Raw genomic sequence first — 27,314 nt, forward strand, 5'->3', positions numbered from 1 at the left:
AGTCTCACAATGGTTCTGTGCCTGCTCGAGCAAATCGATGAACAATGGGAGGACAGTGACAGTGACAATCAGGGTTCTAGAATGAACAGCAGCCCTCTTCGCTACTAGATTAAAATGACCACTTTCCTACTGAAAAATTAATTTCTAAGTCTATCACATAATTGCAGACGATAAGGCACCAATGCATTAGGAATGAAGAACTAAATCAAAACTCCTGATTTTCAACAAAAGCAGGTGTACCTGTCTATAAAATTTGAAGATACTTGGTTTACTGATTAATCTAGCAGTTATTTTTTTCACCCCTAGGATAACTGTAACTCAGTACAACCAAGGAAGACAAGTTGCTTCCATGAAGACTTTTATTTTTCTTCTTTACATATTTATTTTGTATATGACTTATCTAGATTAAGAGAAAACAAGGATTTGAAAAGCAGAGTATCCCTTTTATTATAATTTCTTCTTACATAACCTTTTCCAACCTAGATTCAGGCAGCTAACTACCTGTGTCTCCAATCAAAAGAAGGGTCCTGCACATTACAACAGGCATTAAAAAAAAAAAAAGCTTTCAGGAAATAAAATATTTAAAATTGATCTATTACAATTTTTCAATTTGAATACATTGGAAAGGGGAAAAACAAGTTGGGGAAATGGTGCTTCAACCAGACTAAAAAACCTTGGTTAGGCTTAGTACACTCTACATTTTTTCTCTGAACAGGTACAAAGGAGGTTCAAGTGCTCTTATGCGGATGTTTTCCCTTATTTTTTTAAACTCCCAGTAATCCTGGCCAGTGTTTAGGCTAATTCTGAAGCATATTAAGTCTCATCAATGCAAAATGACCCTGGGCAACCACAAACAAGGGGAAGCACATCTCGAAACAATACTTGTATGTCAATTACTTTTCAGAATTTAGAATTTTCAGTTCAAGATGGATATGAGGTGGGAAGTTATTTAAAAAGCAACAGAATCTAAGATTAGGAATGCATATTTTTAAGATTAAAGAGCTCACTGGAAGGACAATGAAGAGATAAGCCTGAGGAGAAAGAGTGCCTAGTGAACAACTAGTTTACTTACACCAACCCCTTTCTATGCTAGCATCCCTTTCTCAAAAGAAAAAAGATCAAGTCCATGTAGAATATTTCTAAAATTTACTGCAAAATGCTAAAGAGAATTGTAGGCAAAGTGACAGCTACAGCAAGGGGCAGAGGGGAGGTGGGGATAAGAAAGCAAAAAGTATCTAGTTATTAGAACGATTTGCTCTTGGTGAGGAGTATGTTATCAGTAAGAACACTTTCTATCTCAAAGTTTTTGTTAATGCAGCTTGTTTTTGCGTAGGTAGCTGAAACATCTAATGACTAACCACTGCAAATGTAATTTATAGAGAGAAGGGATAAATGTGAAAGTAGTCAAGGTACAGGGATATATGCTAAACAGCACAAAATGGGACTTTTATTGGAGTGGAACCATACTGTTCCAATCATTCCTCTAATACTTTGAAATCTATCCAACAAACCAAAGTTAACTCCAAATCCTTATTGTAGGCAGAAAAGCGTATTATACAGCCCTTCTATCCTTACTTCAATTTCTACCCCCTCACTGGAGGGATCGCAAATCTGCAAGACTCTTAAAAAAAAAAAAAAACAATAGTGTATTTGACTTTCAATGTAGGTGTTTTACTCCCTATTTCCTGGCAGTTCATCCACTGACACTAGTGGGTGTAAAGTAAGCCTCTTTCAGAAATGACATTTTGTTGTCTCTCTTTGGGGAGGGGGAGGGGAAAATCAAAGAAAAAATTGACAAATTTTGCAGTTTTAGTGTTTGTGAAAAACAAGCTGTTCCTTATTTTGTTCTCGGGATAACTTCATTCTTTCCAAAAGCCATCATACATTTCTGACAACAATGAATAGGGCAAGTCTTTAATTCCAGTTTCTGAGATACAGAGAACAGAAATTGCCCTTCTAATTTTCCTAAAAATGAGCAAAATAGGTTTTATAGTTTTTTATGATATAAACTTGTACAAAAACCTTCTCTACCAGAGATGATAATAAGCAACCCACCCCAATCTACCTTTAGAAAAGCAGCAAGACCTTAAAAATTTCAGGTGACAGCCAAATCTTTACGCAAATTTACTTTTGTCAATTGAGACTTTTCCTCTTTTAAAGTGTAATTAAAGGGAAACAAAAACAGAGGCATTTTGACTGTGACTCAGACCATTCCTTTGCTGATGGCAGTGTCCTTCACTAAACGGGAGTCGGAATGAACCAATGATAAAGCAAAGCACAAACAAAAAGCAAAAGGACAAAACAAAAACTTGAGCCAATAAGAAGGTATGTGTAAAATGATGGGGGCAAAAAAAAAAATACAACCACAAAACAAAAACCAATCCAAAACCAAAAAAAATTCACAAGAGAAAATCTTTTATCTGTAATTCAGACCCTGAACAACCCTTCTCACTCCCCGTTAAATTCCTAAATCTCAATGCTCTAAGAACTCAAAGAGCACTAAATACCACAAACCTAACGTCCTTTGCTAAAAGGCTTCCAAAAAAAGCACTAGGCTACTGTAGTGATTTTGTTAGTGCTGAGGACCAGCTTTCTTTAAAGGCCACTGGAGAGCTATGATTTGAGAGGCTGGCTATGCTTCTTTAAACCTATATTTTTGCCTTCAAAAGTACCTCTTACGGAAATGTCAGAATAATTGAATCTCTTCCAGCCCCACAAAATATAGCAACGAAGACAAAAAAGAAAAAAAAATCAAATCAGACTTTCCATTAATAAATAAGGAATCTCAGGTTCCACAACACAAAACACACATGTTCAAAGTGCAAATTTCTGCCATGAGTCTGGGACGTGTCTCACTGATGCAGAGCCCTGCCCTACGGTCACACGGACCCTAGAGAGGGCAGCCCCCTCTCTGGTGGGAGCCTGCTTCCAAGCAAGTGAGCACCATTGAGAACCATATGGAAGAGTTGGAGGGGCGGGGAGAGGGGCGGGTGCAGGGGTCAAAGAGGAAGAAGGTGGTCCCCATGTATCCATCTTTTCCCGAACCCGGTAGGTGGTAAAGGAAAAGGGGTGAGAGTAGTGTGCTGTTTTAACAGCTCACCTTGCTAAGGGGCCCTAAAGTGCCAAGTCAAGCTGCCAGCCTCCAGAGAGTAGAGTTATATGATATTTGGAGGGTTAAGTGTGCTGCAATGGAGAGAAGCCAGAACCATAAGGCAGCAGTAAGGAGAAGGGGTTTAGAGTACAGTAATATACTAGGAAGTTAAAAGCTGATCTGGGGCACATCAGTTACATGTTCCAAAAGGGGATCTGCTGAGGAGCAGACGTCTGCTCGGCTGGAGTTGCATATAAGAACCCGCACTCTAAGAACTGCTTCTTCATCTACCTTTCTGGTAAAGGCAACATCAACTTTATAAAGGGGCAATAGAGGGAGAAGAGGGGTGGGTGTATGTGTGTGTACTGTGATCCACAATGGAAAGAGCAGGCCCTTCAGTTATTTTACTAGATATTAAATGCTTTAAATTTTTTTTTGTCCTTTTTATCTTTAAATACAAAGTCTGAGCTGTCCCAGTGCCCAAAGTCTTCCTTTCCACTAAGGTCCAGTAGAGTCTGAATCTTCAATCAGAACCTCTGTGGTAGCACCGAGTATATCCGAGTTCATGACCAGCCCTTCAGTGCCCCCGCTGCTGCCGCTGCCCACAAAGATCTTCCCGTCAGCCATCAGGCTCACCCGTTCCGTCCCACTACAGTAAGCCTTGGACATTCCTTCCGCCTCGAGCAGCAGGCACTCTCCGGAGGTGGAGTTCCCCAGGGGCTCGGGGAGGAGGGGCAGGCCCTGACCGTCTGCAGGTTGCGCCAGGGACTCGGGGGTCGTGCCCAGTATATCCGTGCTGGTGATGAGGGCGCCTGCATTGGCAGCCAGAGCTTCAGCAATCAGCACCTCGGGGTGGCTTTTTGCTTTGTGAGCCACTACACTGTCCTTCTTCTCAAATTTTTTGCCACAGATATTGCAAGAGAACTGGTAGAAGGAGTCTGCATCGTGCTTCTTCATGTGCCAATTAAGGGACGCCTTTTGCCGACAAGTAAATCCACAGATTTCGCATCTAGGGAGAGTGGAAGAGGAAAGGGCTGATCAAACAGATAAAAAGAGAACTCTTATTCAGGGTCAGGGGTCACGGATTTTATTTGACAGCTAACAGAAGCAACAGAACAGCTCAATTAGTCAATACACACTTTTTATTTATTTTTATTTTTTTGTTTTTTGGGTCACACCCAGCGATGCTCAGGGGTTACTCCTGGCTCATGCACTCAGGAATTGCTCCTGCCGGTGCTCAGGGAACCATATGGGGTGCTGGGAATTGAACCTGTGTTGGCCATGTTGGCTGCGTGCAAGGCAAACGCCCTACCCGCTGTGCTATCGCTCCAGCCCCAGTCAATACACACTTTTAGACTTGGTGAAAGTAAAGAGCAGTGGCAGCTGGAATGTTTGTAAAGGGGCTAACCCTTGACTGGGCTCTAAGTACTTCCCATTCAGACATTCACCAGTTACATAAATACTCACTGTAATGGCTTCTCGCCAGTGTGAATCATCCGGTGAACTGCCAAATTGTGGGAACTCTTGAAGGCTCGAGCACAATATTCACAGATGTAATCCCTTTGATCTAAGGAAAAACACAAATGTGGTTAGTGTTTCATTTAGAATCCCTCTTCATAATTTTTTCTAGCTTCTATTAAGTTGATGGATGATCCACAGGTCAATTTAGAGTAAAAATCAATAGTATTTTCAATATTTAAAAACATTGTAGATCAATAAAATCTAGAAGAAATAAAGTTTTCATCTTAAAATCAATTTTACCAGTAATATAGGCCTGAAGATAAAGACTTTTTACTTACCCTTACAGCAAGCAAGTAACTATTTTTCATGGATTTTATTTTTTGAAAGGCCCATCACCCCAATTGTTAAGAATCAAATACGTATTTACAGAATATGGCGTTCAAAACAAACAACACAATGATGACCATCACCTAACACTTGCAGAAGGGCCTATATAAACTGGATTTGCCCAGGGTTGGAAGTTTCAAGTGCTTGGGGAAAGGGCAGTTGGGATAGAGATGGGACAACTACAACAAAGATAGTTGGAAACAGTCACTCTGGATAAGAACCGTGTGCTGAAAGTAGGTAAACAAACAAAGGTAACCTCTCAGTATCTGTATTGCAAACCACAATGCCCAAAAGGGGGGGCACGGGGGATGGTGAAAGGGATGGTGAGAGTGGGTAGAGAGGAGAGGATGGGTGAAGGAAAATTGGGATCCTTCTTGGTGGGAAATGTACACTTGTGGAGTGATGGGTGTTGGAACACTGTATGACTGAAACCCAATCATAGCTTTGTAACTCTGTATCTCATGGTGACTGAATAAAAAATAAATTAAGACAAAAACAAATAAAACAAACAGTGCTAATTCAGGTAACAACTTAGTATTTCGTAGGTCTTATCGACTTTCCCAGCTCAAAAGTAGTATGGTTAAGTTACCTAGACAGGAATTTCACTCACTTAACCTGGATTTTCCTTTTTCTATTTGTTCAAAGAAAATTAAAATTTAGAGTTACTCAGAAGAGGCAAACTCTAACAATAACACAACAAAACCATTAACCAAATACAAATACCTGGAATGGACGGAAAAATTCTCCAACAGTCTGAAACAGTAGGCTACCATCTGAAATTACTTTTCTATGGGACAGAAGAGTAAGGAAGGAGGAATGGAGACATGGCAGCACCCATCAGGAAATAAGAGCAGAAACAGTTCTGAACAGATTAAGAGCCTAGTTCAAAGCCTCGTGTTGTAAAAATCTATGCTGTTGCTGCACGTCTTGTGAAGAGTACAGCACTTTATATGATCTCATTTCATCTCTGTAACTCTGGTACTGGCATCAATCGCTATTTTACAGGTGTGGAAAAGCGAGAAGAAAAACGAACTTCACTAAGCCACACAGATAAGTAAATGATGTAATAAGTAAATAGCTACATCCATCAGCACGATCTTTGGTAGGGCACTTCTACCCATTTTTTGGTAGGCTATTACCAAATCCTACCTATTTTGGTAGGATATTACTCTATAAGACTATTCAGGAAAAAATATTTGGAGCCTGTTATATAAGGGACTAGTGATATAGTTCAGGGGTAGTGCATTTGCCTGGTATATGTTGAAGCACAGGGTTCAATCCCTGGCACTCCACCAAAAAATAAAGGAAAGAAAGCAAAAAAAAAAAAAAGTGGCATGCACTTCAAAGGTCTAATCCAATTTATTCCTATTAGCTGTTCCACTGAGATTGTCAGTGGCTATAAGTGAATGGAATTTTAATGTAGCTTATAATATACACTCATTATGAAGAGTATATATTGAAGCACACTAGATTCTGCTGAAAACTAGCTGTGTGACTATGAGGAAGTTACTTAATGTTGCTAATTTCTTAGCTGTAAAACAAAACTAAACCAAGTGAACTTGGTGACGTTGGATAGGCAATAATGCCTATAAAGTCTGTAATCATAGCAAGATGCGGAAAATTCAATAAAATATTTCTAGGTCTTGAGTTCTTAAAGAAGCCTTAGGATGTAACTTCTAAAAACCTTATCTGTAGGCTGGAGCTATACTATAGTGAATAGAGTGCTTGCCTTGTATGCGGCTGACCCATGTTTAATCCCTGGCACGCTATATGGTGGCCCAAGCCCTGCCAGGAATTATCCCTGAGTGCAGATTCAGTCGTAAGCCCTGAGCGCCACCAGGTGTGGATCCAACCCATACCCGGACACTCCCAATAAAAACCTAGTCTGCTCATTCCCTCGTAAATGCTTATTTTACTTGTACTGCGAAACTCCTTTTCCCAATACTTGACTATACTCTTTAACAGCAAACTGCATTTAGCTTCTTGGTAATGAGTTTTGGTAATCATTTTGATTAAAAAAAAAAAATACCTGTATGATGTTTGGCATGCCGCAGAAGTTGCTTCTGGAGCCTGAAGAGGCGCCCACAGGAAGGATGAGGGCACACATATTTCTTCTTTAGCAAATGCTGATATTTAATGTGGTGCTAAATCAATAAAAGTAAAGAAGCATAAAAATGAAGTCCACTAAAGGAAAACCAAATACTCAGCACATGGGTAGAGGCTGTCCAGTGAAATCATTAAGAATTTAAAGTTTATGGAGGCTGGAGATCATACAGAAGTGAAGCTGTCCGCCTTGCACACAGCTGACCCTGCTTGATCCCAAATAATGAATGCATGTGGGTTCCCTGAGTACTGCGAGGAGCCATCCTTGGGCGCTACAGGGCCAGGAGTAAACTCTGAGCAATGCCAGGTGTGGCCCCCAAACAAAAACAGAACAAAGGCAGAAGAACTTAAATCTGTGAACTAGAGAGGGCTAGCTCCAATGGACAGAGCAAACCTGTATGGAGATGGCCCGTATTATGTTTAACAAAAACTCCCCCGCAAAAAAGGTAAACTACAGAAGGCTACAGAGATGTAGCACAAATACCAGAGCAATGATAGACATAAAGATTCTGAGTTGGATCCCTGGCACCATGGTCCATGCCACCCTCACAAGTATCCCCCACTGTAGGCTGGGCAGAGCCCCAAACCAGAAGGCCGCAGCATGAGCATGGCTCATCACAACAAATTAAAGAATATATCCTAGGGAGACAGACCAAAGGGGGAAATCCAGACTAGGTAATCATAAAGCTCTCTTCCAATCAGGGCCTGTCATTTACTTCCAGCATGACCTTAGCATAATGCACTTAGTTTCAATTCTCATTTGTGAAACACTGATAATGTTATTTCATGGAGCTGCTGTGAGGTCTCCAGAGATCACATATAACACTTACTGTAGCTAATGGCACAAAGCAAAAAATTAAGTCATTACCATTATTGTAAAAGCAGAATTTTTTTCTTAGTCTCATTTTTGCTGCAAGTAAGATGAAACAGGCATTCTTAAGCTGGCTTTCCTGAGGACCCAAATAAAGATGCAGCTTTCCTTATTTTTAATTTTTTTTATCTTTTGAAGAGTGTCCCTAACAATGCTTAAAGAGGCCTGGGACCACATGTGGCTATTTTTGGTTCACTTATACAGGTCTGATGGTTAAGTGCTTGGGCCCAACAGTGCTGGAAGCAAGCAGGGTTATGTCTGATAGTGCTTTGGGCACGTTCAGTGTCAGAAATCCCTATTTATGTGCATATACTCCAGCCCTAAAATCAAATTAAAAAATTACTTTAGGTGCCTGGGAGACAGTACAGAATTTCAGGGCCCAAGTCTTGCTATATGCCTTACCCAGATCCAATCCCAAGCACCACATGACATGGACAACAAGCCATGCATCCTTGGTCCTCCTGAGCACTGCTTGGAAATACTCTTCCGCTCCCCCACCAAATACTTTAGCGTAATTAAAGGAAAATCGCTTGAACTGTTGATTTTAAAACAAAACATATCAAGATAAAATCTACCTCTATCTTGGTATGTTATTATAGTGATTTCTTTTAAGTATTTATTCCCCAATGAGAAGCACGAGGATACATACAAGTTTACAAGAAATCCTTCGTTTGAACTCCTGGCCTTGTTTTTATTAAAAACAGAACAAAACAACAACAAAAACACAATGACTTTTTTCTCCATGTCTTACGTTATTGATCAAACCTACAAAATTTCATTAAGGAAGAGCTCCTTAATTATGAGAATTAGCAATGGAACTTAACCTAAAAAGATAACTTACATAATGGCTTCACTGACCTGCAAATAGCGAGGGTGAGCAAGAACAGTTCCGCACCCTTCCATCTCACAACGGACATACTGGATTGGAGGCTTTTTTCTATTATCAACATGTAAGAGAGGAATTAGTAGCAAATAAAGCAGTTTGCAGCAGGAACTTTAAACCTCAAACTGTACTATAGGGAACAGCTATTTTACAGTACAAAAGATGAAAAAGGAACCCTTTACTTGCATATAGCTTTGTACAGAATTTGTTAAGATATAACCAGAATTTGCCAAATGTTTGGAGACTGAAACAAGTCAAAAGACACACATTAAAAAAAAACCCCACAAAATAAACTAGAAATACACAAAAGGCAACGTATTAAAAGTATTTAGTAGCTTAAGAGTCCAGTCAAAATTAATAACAAAGTAGCATTACATCAAGGGCATTACTGAGACTGTCCTTGTGAACTCTTAAGATAGCTAACCCTGTTAACTATTATGGGAGCTGACCTTTCTTTGGCATACAAGCGGCCCAGCTCTATGACATCTCGAAGAGATGCGCAGCTGAGTTGTCACAAGTAGGCCTGGACTCTGGGCTGAGATCTCTGAAGCTTCCTCAGGATGGAGGTGGGCCGAGTCCTGCCCTGCAGGAGGCCCAGTGCTCGACCCACAACCAGCTTCCTCTGGCATACAAACGGACCAGCTGCTCGACTAATCTCAAGGAGAAGAGACACCAGGCTGCTGAATCATCCCAGTTCCATGGCTACTGGGACACATAGTGGCATACGCAAATTTCACAGTAGGAGCCCAGTAGGAGCACAGCAAATTACATGAGAAGCGGTGGGCTCAGAGAAGCCCACTAAGCTCAGAGAGTGAAAAAAGTAACACAGAAGGCTCAAATTGCACCGAACAGCTCAGTACATCTTCAGACAATGATTTCAGTAACACCAGTATGAGATATATTTGCAATAAGCAATATAAAGTAAACAATTCTGTGCCTGCTAAGGGAGCAGGCTTGGGGAAGGGGTGGTGAGTAATAGCAAATGTTGGTGGAGGGAAGGTCACAATGGAGGTAGGATTGTTGCTGGAAGACTGAAGATCTGAAATAACTGCATTGTGAACAACTCGGTAAATCATGGTGTTTAAATAAATGAAGTTTCAAACATAAAAAAATTGTTATGGTCTTAAAAGATGTAAATTACGTAGCTGTCATGAGAAACATGGTGTGATACAATAGAAAAGCAAATCACTCACCTCCTTTTAGGTAAGCGTGGACTTTTGTCATCTTTTCTCCTTCTTCCTCTCCTGTAATTTAAGAACAAAGGAATGTCACATATTCTGAACTGAAGCTTATAGAAGGGTAACTGAAGACATTAATTCAAGAACACAGAAAGCAGGTGCTGAAAAAGTTTGGATAAACCAAAGATTTCACTCAATTAATTCCACTTAAAAAAAAATTTCACTTTTGAATACATCTGTGTTCTAAGCAAAATACACACCTCTCACAAACAGATCTTAAGGCTACTACTTCCAAGAGCTGTTGCACTGAAATGTTAGTCACCTTAGGAAAATAACACTGCTATGCCAAAAACATGTCCTGCTGAGAAACGAACGCTATGCACAAAGTTTTTAAACTTCATTGAAGTTACAGCATTAGTTGATGTATTTGCTCTTCCTCTGAGGATTCACATATGCCAATACTTTTTCCCTATATCCTCTCCTCCTGCACTACTCCTCTGGTTCAATTAAATGTAAAACTTCTCAAGTTTTGAAGTCTAGTTGATGAAATGATCAACTGCTTGAGGCGGAAGTACTGGATTTACTACTATAATGGTAGCAGACTTTATTTTGCAAAAAAGCTGTGTGAACCTTTGTATGAAGCTTATTTTATTTTTTTGGACTACCAAGTGGTGCTCAAGATACCTCGCTCCCAGTGATAATTGGTCACCTGGGCTGCAAGTTCAATGCCAGAGGCTGCAGATGCAGTACCTGCGGTACCCAGGATTGCCTGGGTCACCCAGAGATGCTGAGGACCACATGGTGCTGTGAACAACAAGGGCTGGGTTCATGCAAGGCATGTGCTTAACCTACAAATATCTGTCTGGTTCAAGCTCTTACTTTCTAAGAAACTGTGCTATTGAGAGAAAAACACAAGCAACAAAAAACCAGGTGTTGACAATTACTTGCAAGTGACATTTAACCATCTTCCACTCTCCCACCTTTTTTTTGACTCATGGCCCCAAATCTGTTACATGCTTTTAGCAGTAATTTGCTTTACTTTCTTTTCTTCTTCGTTTTTTTTTTCAAACTGAAATCATCGTGAGATACAAAGCTTTCATTTTGAATTTCAGTCAAAAAATGATCAAAAAACCTATTGCTCCACCATGTGCATTTTCCACTACTAATGTCCCCATTATCACTCCCACATCTCCCTCCCCACTTCACCCCCTGCCTCCATGGCAGGCACTTTTCTCCTTACTCTCTCCCTACATTGGGTGTTACAGTTTGCAATATAGATACTGAGAGGCCATCATGTTTGGTCCTTTGTCTACTTTCAGCACAACCCCCATCCCGAACGATCCCTCCAACGATCATTGACTGTTACTGAAATCATTGTGTGAAGGGACTTAGTGGTCCCCTCTATATCCCAACTGCCCTCTTCCCCAGAACACAAGGAAGGATTCCAACCACGGAGCAATCCTTTTGGCCTTGTCTTTACTGTCCTTGGGTGTTAGTCTGATATTATGTTACTTTATATTCCACAAATGCCTACTCACTTTCTAGGAGGTTCCTCGTCCTCCCTAATTTCACTATCTTCTTCCTTCACTTCTACCTCTACTTCCACTTTAATTTCTTTCTTCTCTTTCTCTTCTTTTACTTTCCCTGATTTTCTCCGTGGCTTTGGAGTTTCCCTGAAAACAAAAACATTTCAATAATGGTATCTTTTCAAATAAAATCTTGTCAGCAGGGTATACAATGGGTCTATCATTCCTTCATTGTAAAATTACAATCCTTAGCTCATGAAATGTCATTTACAACCAAGAAATTTTTATATACTAAAAAATTGTGGATCATACTCTGATGCTTATAATGCCCTAGAATCAAATATTATAGTCATAAAAAGAAACATTCAGTCAACTTTTGATAAAACATGTAGACACCATAATTTGGATACAATCAAAATAAACTCCCATAAACAGGAAAGAGGGGCTTGTGGAATGTTAGAATTGTCAAACAAGGATCATTTACATTAAGTCGCTGACAAATCTATTAGTCTGTCAATACTTCAAAATAATGCCTCCCTAACTTTTCATTGACATCTCGAGAACAAAGTGTGAGACATGCCTTTCTAAATGGGGTTTGTAGGTCTCATCCCTTGGATCATCTTTGAATGGTATTTCTTCTTCACTGATTAACATCTCTTCTTCCTCTTCCTCCTCCTCCTCACTACTAAAAAAAAAAAAAAAACACTAGAGTTAAGTATTGTGCCTGATGCATCTTTTCAGTAACTTCTACAGAAGTAGCCCAACATGCACAATGACTTGTTTTTAATTTTTCTCCTATGATCTACCTTAGTAGTTGGGACTGTAATATAGCTGCTTTATCATAACAAATTAAACATACACAAGCCCCAGATGTTACCACTCTAGCAAATAAAGGTAAAGTGGTGATTCTTTATAGTGTTGTTAGAATACTATGTCTAGTAAACTGCTGCTACACCATAAAAAAAAAAACATACACACAAATCATATGACATCACAGAAGATACGACTAAATTTCAACATTCTATTTCTAAAACAGGCTGTTAAGCCCAGCATGGAATATGCCAGAACATGAGAGGTACTGCAGACATGATTTCTATGCTTCATGTCAAAAACCACGGTGGAGTTCTAATTCAAGAGAAAAGTTGAATCTAAACTGAATTTAAATATGAAAACTGAAATTAATTTATTATAGCTTAATCTTTTATATAAAATACAATGGGTTTAAAGATGAAATATGAAAAGTTTCTTACCTAATGCCACCTGGAGACTGATGTTCTTCTGGAACATCTGGAAAAATAAGGCCCAAACAAAAGTTTATCTATGGAGACCAGAATCTTTCTCTGCAGCAAGACTCAAACCAAATTACTATCTGGGGCAATTATACAAAAAGAAAATATCTAAACAGCTCTTAAAAAAAAAAAAAGAACCCTTTCTTATACTCCTCCTAATGAAATTTAGGCGCTTTTGGTAAATGGTCAACATTATAGTAAAAACTCAAGAGTTAAATAACAGATTTTCTACTTGCAATGTACCATAATCAAGCTGATCAGTATTTGGTTCTGACTTGCAGATGAGCTGCAACGAACCAGTCTTGGACCGAGAGCTCCGCGTGTTCTCCGTGTCACGATGCCGTGAGAGAGATGTCCTGCTACTACTGCGCCAGCCTCGACTGGGTCTGGTGGCAGCAATGGAAACTTCCTGAGAGAGGGCAGAATCGTCGTCTTCCTCTTTCTCTTCCTTGGGATCTAGATAAAAAACATATACCACATTTTCTAAGCTTAGAATTAACTACCATCTCTTATCTATTTACTATTGCAAACAGTCAAAAGGATGGCTTTGGGAAGGCTGGGGGGCGCTCTTCCAGGCTATGCTCAGGGTCTCCTCTGGGTGTGGAGCTTAAGGGCTCGGTCCATCAGTGCTGGAGGGCGGTAATGCCCCCTAAAAGCACCACAGGGTTGGAACCCCCCAGCATCCATGGATGAGATTCCAAACAAACACAAAACAAAGTTCATTCATTCTGTCATTACTCTAAAGAATTTTTGGCCTTGTCTACTAAGAAAGGGAACTCCTTACTAATACAGATTCCTTGAAAGTGCAACTTCATGAAAACAGTCAAATAAACTGACTTTGCCACAGTCAGAAAATCAATATACAAATGAGGAGTTAAATTCTTATAGATTACTTCTCTGTTAACAAAATCACCAGAACTCAAAACCCAAGTGTGGAGAGGCCCTGGTTCTCTTCAGTACCACAAATAAATAAAAATATCTGAGTACTTAAATGTCTACCATTTTCACTTAGTACACTACTATGTAAGTGTCCAGCAATTTCACCTAGTACATGAACGTCTAATAATTTCACATAGCTTACCAGTATATCATTTCACCTAGTATACTAATATATTAGCATATAGAAGGATATATATATACTCTAGGAAATAAATGGAACACAGATTCACTGTAACATATTAGAATAGCTAAAATAAGGAGAACAGCTCAAATAAAACCACAAAATGATACATATGTACTATTGTACTTTATCTTTTCCACATAAGTATGCATATACATATTTTAGAACCATATGAAATCATATGTATTATATATCTACAAGATTAATGCAACTAAGATTTTTGCTTAACATATTTTAAATATTTGATAAAGTTTCCTCCTCTGTACAACAGGAGGTGATGGGGATGCTGTAATTATACTATTTCATAGTGTGCGAATATATCAAGGCAATGGAATAAAATTAATTTGAAAAGTAGAGAGGAATGAGGGTGGGAACTAGTAAAAATCAGACATAGTATCAGAAATATTTTCTTTCAATTTTTCTTCCTACTCTTTGGCCCCTCTCACTTCTGAGTTATAAATATTTCAAAATAACATTAGTATCGAAAGATGGTTAGTTGGAAATATCTAAAAGACAATCTAGCCTAAGCATAATCTAGGAGTTTTACCCTTATTAGTAATGTAAAATCAAAGACAAGTTGTTAAAGATCTCAAAGCTATACAGACATCCATCTATTTTTAAAAGTTGTATCTTAAGAGTAATAATCAAGGACATCTACATTTAGGTCAAGGATTCTTTTAAGAGAATTTCTGAGGAGCATTTCAACAGTATCCACAAAATAGTATAATTTTAAATAACAGAACTCAACCCAACTACATTAATTTGGAATTTAAATCTACTTCATAAACTCCTGTACTCAATAAAGTGTCTTTTCTCAATGATGAAAGAACTGCATGCCTGTACCTTTTCAAACCATGGATGTTCAGTTTTGGCAACATTTTATGCAATTTTGGTAATTTTATGATTATTGCTTATCCCCATAAAGCATAAGAACTTATTTACTAAATACGATCCACCATTCTCCAAAAGTTTGGTCCTAAAGACAACATACGTATCAGAAACAAATCACCAAAAATGTCCCTCAACAGAAACATGCGCATACACATACAACCTCTACCACAAACAACTTTAAAATATTCTGCAGGATAAGGTTTCAACAAATAGATAACATTAATATAAAACCAGTAATTGTTAAAAAGAACTGAGAAGAAACAATGCTATATTTAAATTTATGAGAAAAAATTGCCAAGCAAGATTTCTATATCTGGGAAACTATTCTCTAAAAATGAAGGGGAAACTAGTAAGTCAACCCTATATGAATAAAAGCAGAGTTTTTTGTTAGTAGACCTACTGTCAAAAATATTATTGTATTCCAAGGCTTAAATGAAAGGATACTATACAGTAACAAAGTCATCAGGAAATAAAATGCTTGTTACCTACTTTTTTCACTCTGTATGACTAAAAAGGGTAAGATGGTCATTCAAAAAAAATCTGTGTTGATGGGCATACATGGTAGAAAGACAAGCTCTGTTCTTTTCTCTCCCTTTCTTTAAATAATAGTTTATTCCTCAATTTTTCGTTCCTCACATCTTAGTTTATAAAGCAGTTTAAGACACTCTAACCATGACATTTTTCTGGGAAATTTTAGCTAAATACAAGCTCTACTCTTAAAAGTTCTATTTTTCCCCTAACAGAACACAATTCATTCAAGTTTTCTGCCACTTTATAATACAGTATTATCTGTCCTCCTCTGTCCAATAATATGTTCGTAATTTTCTTTTAATGCTTCCCAGATCACCTTTATATTCTCCAAGTCACTATACATTAGTTAAGTCACTTCCACATTTTAGGTACTTTGCTACAGCACCCCACTTCTCAAATCTGTTATTACCTTCTGAGGACTGTCATGAACATTAACCACAAAGTAAAGTAAGTAAAGTAAAGTAAAGGTCCTCCCGTTGATCATCGATTTGCTCGAGCGGGCCCAGTAACGTCTCCATTAGAGACTTTGTTGTTACTGTGTCTGGCATATCGAATACTCTCGGTAGCTTGCCGGGCTCTCCGAGAGGGGCGGAGGAATCGAACTCAGGTCGGCCATGTACGGCGAACGCCCTACCGCTGTGCTATCGCTCCAGCCCTGGGCTGCGTTAATGGGCCCGCTCGAGCAAATCAATTAACCACAAAAGGGACCAGAAAAGAGCACGAGGATTTATAAGGATCTTGCATGCCACTAACACTGGCTTCATTCCCTGGACCACATGGTACCCTGATGTCTTGGTGTCTTTAGTGGGGGGGGGGGGGGGCCCTGAATACTGCTGGGGTGATTCGGGGGTTGCTGAGCAATGCCTTGACAGCAGGGCAATCCACACTGCTGCAGGAAAAACTATTTTGCTGGAGTTTAAAAGAGGCCTTTCCTATGTCTAAATTCCCCCCATCCTCAAAATAGTGGATATTATGTGAGGTACGTGGGGGTAGGGGCCTCCCCACCTGGCAGTTCTGTGAGGACCCCAGAAGGCACTGTGGCTTGGCCCACAGGGATGGGGACTGCCCAAGCAAAAATAAAAATAATGGAGTTTTCTTATGTAGACAAGATTGACTCTTTTATTAATCAATGTCTTTAAATTTCACCCAGTACTTTCTGCACTCTCTGGTGAATTCCTCTAAAGCATTTTGTCACATTTATTCCCAAGTACTTCATTCTTTCTAATGCTACCGTAAATGATTACAGGTAATTCCAAAACTTGTTTTTTATTTTTAACTGACAATATATATAAATACAAATGATTTTCTGTTCCTGTTGGGTGATTTCATGCAGCTTTGTAGTTTTTCACCTTTAGTCTTCTGGGATGTTGCCTTGAACTCACCATGACATTGCAAGATGCCTGGACCAAAAGATTTAAAAAGTAACTATTTTATTTGAAAAAAGCCTTCAAAGGTTACTAGGCCACACTGGCAGGATGGAGGGGCTGCTCCCAGTTTAGTGCCCCGGGGGATCATAAAGCACAAGAGATCAAATTTGCTCCACCTGAAGCAAATTTTGCAAGGACTTCAGTGGCTAAGCTCTCTCTCTAACCCCAAAACTGTGTTTTACATACTAAGATGTCTTAATATAAGCAACAGTTAACTAATACAAGAGTTAAATGAGAATGGGGGGTTGGGGGTAAAGAAATACAGTTTAGAAATTTTCTGGAACAAAGTTGCAATCTGCCAGAAAGAAGCTAGAAGTTGTGAGTTTAACACGATCAAAGGCAATCTGACTTAAAAGGCAGAAGATAGTACCACAGTTAACTCTAAGGGAATTGTACTCAAGTTAAAGATCTTCAATCAGTCTGGCCACTTTTAATTCAAAAGAGTTTGGACTTCAAGGGTCAGGGACTATTACATTAGCGCTAATTCCATTCTGCTAGAGATTCTTGTACACTCAGATTCATTTCACTGTAAGGATGATGTAAGGAGGGGAAGGGATACACCTGGAGGTGCTTAGGGATCACTCCAGGCAGGCTCAAGGGACCACAATGAAATGCCAGGAAGCAAACCTGGGTCAGCAACGTGCCCTATCAGCCCAGCTCCTATCAACTCTTTTTAACAGAAACAAGGATCTTTATATAAAAGAAATTACTGTTACAACTGTATAAACTTGTCAGTTTTTTAAAAATTTCTCCTCCCCTGTACCTCGCAGTTATTACTGCTATCAATCCTGGTACAATGACTGGGGAAGGGGTGTCGGGGGTGTGTGTTTGTGTACACACTGCACACGTGACTGGCTGTAGTACTCCTATACACAGGTGCTTGCCAGGGATTGAACTCCTATTTAGTTAAGGCACAACCTGGCAGGGGACCCTTTCCCAGCAAGGGGACTGTTCCCTTCTATGGTGCTCACCCCCTCACTCTCCCAGGAACGGTGGGGATACGCGCGGAATGTGGCTCATCCTCAGCAACGCCTCCTGTCAGGGTTATCAGGCAACCTCAGGCATCTGAACGCATGACACCTAAGCTTAATTCAACCTCTAACGTGTGCTGCAACCTGAACATGAGGGCCTTTCCAAATTGCACTTATTATTATCGGTAAATGTTTGATCCACACTCCTACTTCATATACATGCCCATGTCATAAAAATGGCTTGGTGATTAAGAAGTCCCAAGTGGAAAAATTTTCTGCTTTAAGCCCCTTGGTATCTTTTGGGCCCCCAGAGATCCTTCTTATAAAAGGTAATGGCAAAAACCAAACTTAAAAGTGATTTCTGAGTAGATCATTCTTTTGTGTCACACTCAGCGATGCTCAAGGGCTACTCCTGGTTCTGCAGTCAGAAAGCATTCCGAGCAATGCTCAGGGGACCATATGGGATGTCAGAAATCAAACCCTGGCTGGCCATGTGCAAGGCAAATGCCCGACCTGCTGTGCTATTGCTCTGGCCCCATGCGTAGATCATTCTCATACTGAGAGAAAATAAAATATATGGCTCCTGTTACCTGAAGATAAAGGACTACAAAGGTAACTGGATAAAAATACCCATACCCATCAAATTTATGATCAGCCGTCTGAGACATGAATATTTTTATAATAAGAGATTCAAGTTTCCAAAACCTAATCAGATTTGCTTCTGATTTGCTACACCCTATAAATTATTCTGTAACTAAGCAGTAAAGAACATTTTTAATTAGCAGACAATCTCAGCAGTTTTAAGAAACCAGAAAAAAGGAGGATTAACCCCCCCCCCCCCCCCCCCCCGATTTAGGCCAATTTCTGAGCATCATTCAATCTGTGAAGGAAACTGCTTTAAGCTACAATTGTTAGCATATCTGGGGATTAAGACCGAAGGCCTTCTTTGGTAGTGGTGTGGTGGGGGAAGCTTCGCTGCCGCCTCATTTCTAGTGGTGCTCAGGGGACCCTAGGGGTGCTGGGAAATCAAACCGTGGTCAGCCTCTCGCGTGGCAAATGCTTTAGGCTCTGTCCCCCAAGCCCCCCTTCCCCAAAATCTTTTTCCAGAAACAAGGAATACTCATTTCTTTCATAGCTCTTTCCCATTAAGATAATTAAGATACATTAAGATACTTAAGATTTTAACCGGGAAACTAAATTATCAAGCAAGAAGCTTCAAAGTCCCCAGGGACACTATCTTTCTTCGTACAGACACTGAGATAACAAAAATCAGAGTTTTTATATTAGAGTAAAAGGAAAAGAAAAAATGGCTGATATATTTAACAAAAAGAGAGAATGGTATAATCAAATGTGTTCCAATGCAGAAAAAATGAAATAACCCGATGAAATGAAACTAATAATTTAAAAACAACAATAAAAAGCAAGTTCTCCCCTCTCCTCTTTACATACTGATGCTATGTTGCATAATATTTACTTTAGGTATGCACTGTGCCTTCACAGTAAAACTATCCTGTTTGTCTCATTTGTTCACCCCTCTCTCTTCCCTGTTCCCTTCTGGAGGCCATTAACTGGGCTTATAGTGTCAAAATTTTAAATTTAGCTCACCTGTTTATCTTATATGCCACATAAGTGAAATCATATGGCTTTTCTTCCGTGCACAGTTATTTGTACAACTATGTCAAAGGTTCTACATCTGAAGTAAAAAATGCAATTTCAAATTGCTTGGAGTACAGAAAACAATTCTGAACACTATCCTTTCAATATTAATATCAGAGATAGCCAAATGTTTAGAAAATAACAAAGTCGGTTCAAAGTTTTGAAGGAAAAAAAATCAAACTTGATTGAGTACAAAATCTAGCATTGCAAACTAACAGAATAATTTTCCAAGAAGTTAACTGACAAGGAAAAGGAATAGTAAATTTTAAACAGCACAGGACAAAGTGACTATTATAGCCATCCTGTCTTTATGCTTCTCTATGTGTATTTTATTCAGAATTGAAGCAACTTTTAAAGGCATACTAATAAAGAGACAAAAATGGCAACTGGAGATAATCTTTTTTTCCTTGAAATTGGAAACTTACCAGTTACCTTTTATTGACTGTTACTGGATTCTAGATACTAAAGCACTCTGCAGTAAAAGGCAGAACTTGAATTCAATTCCTGAGCTCTGATTCTAGGTCCAGACATAGCAAGAGCGGATTAGAGAGATTCATTTTGTGATTGAATCACCTCCAATGCATTTTAAACTTTCACTTCAAAACATGTCCTAAATACAGGCCAATTCTGGTCACAGATAGCTACACAGTGAATTATCTTCAACAATCCACTATATTCTCAAAGTTCTTCTCCAGGCAATCAAAATAATATTACCCATGAGGTAATTTTAACTCTGATAAAGGCAGCGTGGGGGTTCTGGCTTTTGTTTTACTGAGAATTGCTTTGGTATTTGATTGCCAGCTGTCTCTACATTTTCTCCACATCATAAAATTTCTGAAATGAGCTCTGAAGGAACACAAGAACTTGGCAGACAAAGCCCTATTTTCTAAGCAATAGCAATAACAAAATCTCAAACTTGTTATACCAAAGTCACAAAAACTCTCCTCCTTCACAAAATTTCTGCCTGGTACACAATGAAATGTAAAGAAAAAAAAAGAAATTGGGGTTGGAGATAGAGCAATTCAAGTAGGGGTTCAATCCCTGGCACCCACATGGCCTCCTGAGCACCTCTAGGAGTAAGCCCTGCTCATCGCAGGCTGTGGCTCCCCCCAAAAAGGGGAAAAATCTGAGCACTGACCTATAACTATTTTCAAATCAACTTACTGGTTCCTTATCAAACTTCAATCTTCTAAACAGCACAAATTTATGCTTTAAACTTTCCCTATTCCTTACGGAGGTAAAAAACCTATTTGGTGCAATTCTGAGTAGGATGTTATATAATGAATTTGGCATCAAGGAACTGGCCCAACGTAAGGGCAATTTTAATAAATAACCTGCAAAGTCAGAATTGCATTTAAGAAGTGTTTTCTCTTTTTAAGAAAAGAAAGCAGGCATTAACTTTTCATTCTATCCTGATGGCAGAATACTACATTTAATACGTATATATACATTATCTGACTTTCTGAAACTCTTCAAAGGAAGAGTCTAATAATACCCAATTATTTAGTGACTAAAATCTAATACCTCTCTTTCTGAATTTCACACACATTTATGAGTGTCTACCATTGAAAAAGATTTTGTCTTTATTTTACTCTATATTTGTGTATCAGCTACTTAAAAATTAAAAACTTAATATAGATAACCTGATCTTCCAATATTGCACTTCTAAATAGTGTCAAAATGTTCCTATTATCTAAATCAGACTCCACCTACTACACTACTACTCTAAGTTAAATCACTTTTAAACAGGAACAATGTGATTATCAAGCTGATTATCAGATTATCCAATTATCAGTTTATCAGGTTGAAACTCATTCTACTTTCTAGCAGATATAATCAATGTAAAAAAAGAGAAGAGTGACCAAGTCTTACCTTTATCAGTTACTTTTTCCACACACCTGAAAGAAATGAGAATCAAATATTTAATAAACAATCTTACAACTTTTCTACAACACAAAAATGTATCTCAGGCTCTTCAGAGCCATGCAAAAAACATCCTGGGCAGTACCATCTGAAAGAGCTTTCTCCAGAAGCAAATAATCTGTATCTGCACTGTTCTATGGTAGCCCCATAGACTAAGGACCTGAATACAAGTTATAATTGGGTTGAACTTCTATATTAATACAAATTTAGATACCACATGTAGCTATTATTTGCGAGGGCACACAGCTAGAATAAAATTCAAAAAATTGTTTTGAATGCTAATAAGGTTAGGTAAGAAAAAAAAAAGTCCCATTTGCAAGTCATAACGGAAATGTTCTCTCAAGGGCCCAAAAGTACAATGCGGAAAAGACATTTGCACTCTTTTAGTGTTCACTGCAGCACTATTCACAATCTTAACTGCCTAAGAACAGATGACTCAATAAAGAAACTGGTCCACAGACACAATGGAACACTACTCGGCTGTAAGAAAAGATGAAGGAGTCATGCAATGTGCTGCTTCATGGATGCATCTGGACAGTAGCTGCTAAAACCAGAGAGGGACAGACACAAAATGATCTCTCACACTTGGTACATAAAGGAACTTTGCAAGGGAGTAACAAATGCCCAAAAGCAATAGAAACAAAAAGCATGAGAACGGGTTTCCAGTGGGAAGACAGCCACTGAAGGTGGGGAGTGGGAAAAGGCCAGGGAAGTGGTCCCTCTGGAGGAAAAGGGAAGCTGAAAGGAGATATCAAGTGCTAGAATCAGGCTGCAGATTGGTGAATGGACTTGTGCTGCAACTTTGTACACCTGAAATTCAACCATGAATAACTTTGTAGCTTTGAAATTCACAGTGATTCAATTAAAAGAGAGAAAAAAAGAAAGAATAAAATGCCCTTGATTTACAAACAAATGCATTAACTATGGGTGAAATGGCCAATGTTTGAGATTTCTTCTAAAATACATTTGGCAAAAGAGTAAGGGATAGTTAGCATGGCAAAAATCTCAATAGCTAAGTCTAGGTGATAAACAAGGAGGTTTCATTACTCCAAACACAACATGTCTTATCGATCTTTACCATAAAGATATTTTCCAGAGTATTCTAACCAGTAGAAAAATCTAAAAAGTGAAACTAATATATATAAAGAATCTTGTTACCAAAAAATACCCCCCAACAAAAAGCTATTTGCATAACACAAAATCTATTCTTTTTAAAAAGAATTGCTATCATCTCCCATTACATTTATAGAAACAAGCATGGTATTATCACTTCAATTCAAATTTTATTATCAATAGCAAAGAATAAAAACAATTGCTAATTTTTAAAACCCTGTAAACTTCTGGACCGGTCAGATGTTTCTATTAACATACTGAAAGAAAACTCTTTGACTCTTACACTACTGGTCATCTTAGTAGTATTAAAAAAATTTTTTTTCAGTTGAGGATATTACTGTTCTTCAATCTTACTATTCACCCTCACCTTTTCTAAGGAAATAGCCGCAAAGTACCAGTCCCATAGGTTTTGTATCATTTTACATTTAGGGCTGGAGCGATAGCACAGCGGTAGGGCGTTCGCCTTACAAGCGGCCAATATGGCCGACCCAACTTCGATTCCTCCGCCCCTCTCGGAGAGCCCGGCAAGCTACCGAGAGTATTCGATATGCCAGACACAGTAACAACAAAGTCTCCAATGGAGACGTTACTGGGCCCGCTCGAGCAAATCGACAATCAACGGGAGGGCCTTTACCTTTACCTTTAGCAAGTCAACAAACCAAAAAGTGAATTCTACACATCAGAAAATAGAATATATGGTCTATCCTTCTTTCTGATTAGCCTCCAAATTTTAAATTTTAAAGGTTCTTTAAAACCTTTAAAGAGGCGCCCCTGGGCCAGGGAAATGGCTCAAAGAGCTGGAAAGCAACTTTGCATGTAGGGGCGCAGGGCGTGATCTTGGCACTCCCGCTCCAGTCCCTGCAGGAGCGCCTCCAGAAGCAACCCTGGAACCCAGGAGGGGTGAGTCATCGAATCATCCTTGGATGCAGCACTCCCTTTAAAAAATAAAATAAGGTTGTTTTCCCACCAAACTTTTAGTAAGCAACAGAAAGCTCACTATCCAATTTTTATGTGTATAAATTTACTTAGAAAGCACATGAAGGGAGAGAAAGAGGAAACACATATTCAGGAAGGTGTGGGCTTCTCTTGAGTGGAAAAAAAAGCAAGCAAGCAAAGATAACACAATGACAAGCAAGCAGGATACAGGTTCAGCGAAGAACAAGGACTTGAAGAGCAAGCCTCAATCCAGTTTTTATCTCTCTGAATTAGTTTGCTTCCTAATTGGAAAGAGTTCTCAATCTAAATCTATTTATTGACCTTTTAAGCTATTGCAAACTCGGCTGTTTCATTAAACACAAGAAACAAATATAGGTTAAACTACTGCTTATTGATAATGATAACAGAAAGATGATGGAACCTGGAAAAGAGACCTGAATACTGAGCATTTTATACTGAGATTGAATCTCTTTTCAAAACCGTTAAAATGTTTTCTAGTAAACAGCTGAATCAAGGTCAGAAGGCAAGACCAAGATTCAATAAACTGATACTCAAAAGCATCTTAAATTTAAAAGGATTAATCAATCTCATTTCCTACTTTAGTTTGAAAATGTTTCCTCTCATTCTGAAAATCTGCAACCATATATAAACTCCCACGAATCAATGTATCACCTGCTTATACCAAAATGTTCTTGAAAACAACTGTCTCATTTATCTTCATAAAATCTAGTTCAGCACAGTTTCCAACAAAGATCAACAGAACAGAAATGCTGTAGGACTAGGGACTGCATTAAATTGCAAGTGTCTGACTAAAACACTCTTAGGATGAAAATTTATTTTAATGATCCTTTCTTTTTTTCTTCAGTTGGACCACATCCACTGGGGCTCGGGACTTACTCCTGGCTCTTCCTTCAGGAATCACTCTTAATTGTGCTTGGGGCAGAACCCAGGCAGGACACATGTAATGGAAGTGTCTTAACCACCCAACAATTTCCCCAGTCCTTTAATGATCCTTTCAAAACTGTAATTTTAAATAATCAGATAGTCCTAAGATTAAGAGAAAAGATATTATTTTTATGATAACGGAGAAAGGGACAATAAGAATGAAGACTATTCCTTCCCCAGAGAAACATTATAGAGAAAAAAAAAACCCTAAAAACTAGAAACTATCATTCATACTGTCGAAATATATTCATTAATATTTGGTCCACAGTTTTAAGGGGAAAAGCATGCACTAGGTAAAACTACCACAATTCTTGTAAGTAAAGCTAGTTAAAATAGTGGGAAGGAAATACCACAAGGACATGAAGGGATACTGAATACTGGATTCTCAAATTGGTAGGTAAAAATGGAAGGGAAGGTTTGAAAGTATAGTTACTAATCATTTAATGCATGGGGGGGGAAGGGAAAATCTGGAGGGGTGTAGTTAAAAGGGCAGAGAGCAGCACAAATGATAGAATAACAGTTAAGGCACCTGAGCTCTGCAGGGAAGCTGGGTGTGGCCCCCAAACCAAAAACAAAGCAAAAAAAAGGCTGAGAGCATGCTTTGCATGCAGTAGCCTTGCCATGTCATGGTCCCCTGAGCACAGCCGTGGGTGACTTCCATAGCACTGAGCCAGGAGTAGCTCCTTAACCAAAAAGAAAAAATCATGCAGCATTTATATGAAAATGTCACTGTATACTATTTATACAGCAACTATCCCACGTTGCAACAAATGAACTTTCAACAGAATTTTACCAGACTTTAGGTTTCATGCTTCACACAGCAGTATTTTCCAAGCTCATCTCAAAGGTGTCAACTAACGTATCTACTATATATATATATCAGGTACGTATATTGTAGATAATATGAAGGTACATTTTAAGAAATGTACCCTATGAGTTTATATCCACACGTGATCAGTATCTTTTTGAGTACGTAAAGGAGCCTTAAATTTAAATTTACGGAAATTAGAATCCTGATTGCAGCTGAGTAAAACGTGGAAGTAGCATTTTGTGTACACCAATCCTTCGTTCATTCAACGGATTCTCCGAATTACGTTAATACTTAAAAAAAAAAAAAAGGAATCACACCTAATGAGAAACCTTTGGATTTTCGTCCCCTCTCTGAGAGGCTTGTTAAATCACGCATGCCAAGCCGCAGATTAAACTCAACCTGGAAAAGGCACGCTGAAGTTTGCAGGCTTGTGGATGTGGCGAAACCCATCCTTGCTAGCCTACCTAGGCCGCACCCCGCACAGGGATTCACCCACAGGGATTTACGCCGTTGAGGCTATTCGGCTATTCTTTTCCACTTGAACTTTTCAAGGAAACAAACGATGTTCTAGAGGAGCAACAAAAATGGGAACGCGCGGCGTTTACAAACAAGTGTGCTCAGCCCTTTGCACAGTTTCTGCTCCTGCCTGGGGCTGGCCCTGGGCCGCTAGAAGGCCCAGGATGCTCTTCCCACTGTGCTATCACTCCGAGATCTCCGTTGCTGGTGCCCTCCCCCGTTACAAAGTCCTCCCCGATCAGCCTAGCTTTAGGAATGAAGTTCCTGCAAGAACGCCCCCGCCAAATCCACGCAAACCCCAAAAGCTACGTGGCAGCAGCAGCAGCAAATCAAACACGTCCTCTCCTCGTTCAGTGGCCTGAGCAAGCTCTCCCCACGCGCCTTCCTCCTCCTCCTAAGGAACCCCCCGTTTCTACAAACGAGTGGGAAAGTGATGCGAAAAGTTTTGCAGGACCGGAAGAAAAGAGGGAAGGGGGGTGGGGGGAGAGAGAGGAAGGACCCACCTCCACCCTCCCTCCCCGCCCGCTTCCCGGGACCCCCCTTCCCTCCCCCCCACCTAGCAAAAAAAAAGCCCCGAGCCGCAGACTGCCTGGGCTGCGCGGCGAATGAATGGCGGGCGCGCGGGTGTCCTCGGTGGCCTTCCTAGCGGGGCATGATGTCATGTTAGCGGGGAGCGGCGGACAAAGGGCGCGCGGGGGGCCGGGACGCAGGTAAGGCAGCGGGCCGCGGGGGGAGGGGGACCGCGGAGGGTCACTCGGGAGCCGTGCGGCGGGAGGGGGTGTCGTTCACAAAAATCGAAAAATTTAAAAAAGAAAAAAAAAAAGGGAACGCGGGGAGGCCGCACCGCGGAGGAGGAGGAGGGGCGGGGAAGGAGCGCGCGGGCGGGCCGCGGCGACGGGGCAGCGAGCGGCGGCGCAGCCCGGTGACATCTGGCGTTGCGGGCCGGCAGGGGGCAGGGCGGGCGGCGCGTCACGTGGAGCGGGCGCTACGGGAGCCGAGAAGCCTTGCGTGCGGACCGACACGGGGTGGGAGGAGGGGGGGTGCGCTCCCCCCCAACCGCCGGGAACCCCGCGTTACTCACAGGAGTCGCGGACTCTTCTTGCCCTGAGCTGGAGACGGGGGCTTCGTGGCGTGGGGCTGCGGCCCGGGGCCGTCGGGCAGCCTGGCGCTGGGGCTGCTCCTCCGCCGGCGGGGATACTCGGCCTTCCGACGGCGGGATACAGCAGCAGCGGCAGCAGCAGCAGCAGCAGCCGCGGCCGCCGCCGCCGCCGCAGCGGCCCGGCCCCGCTCCCGACCTCCCCTCAGCACGCGGCTGCTAGTGGTCCCCGCAGGTGCCGCCGCCGCCGCCGCCGCCGCGGAGGGCTGATGTGGAGGCTCCTCCGGAGTCGCCTTGGCCGCCGCCGCCGCCTCTCCCCCTTCCTGGTCCTGCTGCTCCGGGGGTCTCGGCTCTTCCGTCTCCCCCGGCATCGGGGCTCCTCCGTCCCCCACCCCCGTGTCCCAGGCGGCGGAGGCGGAGGCGGCGGCGGCCGCGGCGCTGCTCCCCCCCGCCCCCTGCACCTCCCGGAGCGTCCGGCTCACTCTTCCCTCAGCGCTCCTCTTCCCCCCCCCCCCGCCCCTCCGCCCGGCTCCCGGAGCCACCCCCCCCGCCCCCTGCCAATCAAGGCCGCGGCCGCTGGCGGCGCGCG

The 27,314-nt window shown here is 40.8% G+C and overlaps 1 protein-coding gene across 4 annotated transcripts; it reads right to left on the reverse strand.

Moving 5' to 3' along the window:
• Positions 1-345: 345 nt before the first annotated feature.
• On the reverse strand, positions 346-27,223 carry ZFP91 (ZFP91 zinc finger protein, atypical E3 ubiquitin ligase). 4 transcript variants are annotated; one of them, XM_056138794.1, is made up of 11 exons: positions 26,711-27,223; positions 21,258-21,283; positions 13,087-13,245; positions 12,751-12,787; positions 12,081-12,182; positions 11,513-11,647; positions 9,990-10,040; positions 8,772-8,850; positions 6,969-7,083; positions 4,559-4,658; positions 346-4,100 (listed from the first exon to the last, which is right to left on the reverse strand). In XM_056138794.1, the coding sequence occupies exons 1-11, from the start codon at positions 27,094-27,096 to the stop codon at positions 3,590-3,592; spliced, it is 1,701 nt and encodes a 566-aa protein (XP_055994769.1). In that variant the 5' UTR covers positions 27,097-27,223; the 3' UTR covers positions 346-3,589. The 4 variants fall into 4 exon arrangements, with proteins under 4 accessions (XP_055994769.1, XP_055994760.1, XP_055994752.1 ...); XM_056138785.1 differs by having other exon boundaries at positions 12,081-12,185; positions 26,711-27,222; XM_056138777.1 differs by having other exon boundaries at positions 13,033-13,245; positions 26,711-27,222.
• Between the last annotated feature and the right edge of the window lie 91 nt (positions 27,224-27,314).

This window comes from Sorex fumeus, unplaced genomic scaffold (genome assembly GCF_029834395.1).
Source record: "Sorex fumeus unplaced genomic scaffold, SorFum_2.1 ptg000007l, whole genome shotgun sequence".
Taxonomy (NCBI): Eukaryota; Metazoa; Chordata; class Mammalia; order Eulipotyphla; family Soricidae; genus Sorex; species Sorex fumeus.

Excerpts from the sequence above, each read along its gene's own strand:
- ZFP91 (XM_056138769.1), bottom strand. The coding sequence starts at position 27,096 with ATGCCGGGGGAGACGGAAGAGCCGAGACCCCCGGAGCAGCAGGACCAG. Across the intron at positions 21,284-26,710 it reads AAGAAGAGTCCGCGACTCCT|GTGTGTGGAAAAAGTAACTG; the intron begins GTGAGTAACGCG and ends CATTTCTTTCAG. Across the intron at positions 11,648-12,080 it reads TACAAACCCCATTTAGAAAG|GGAAACTCCAAAGCCACGGA; the intron begins GCATGTCTCACA and ends TTTTGTTTTCAG.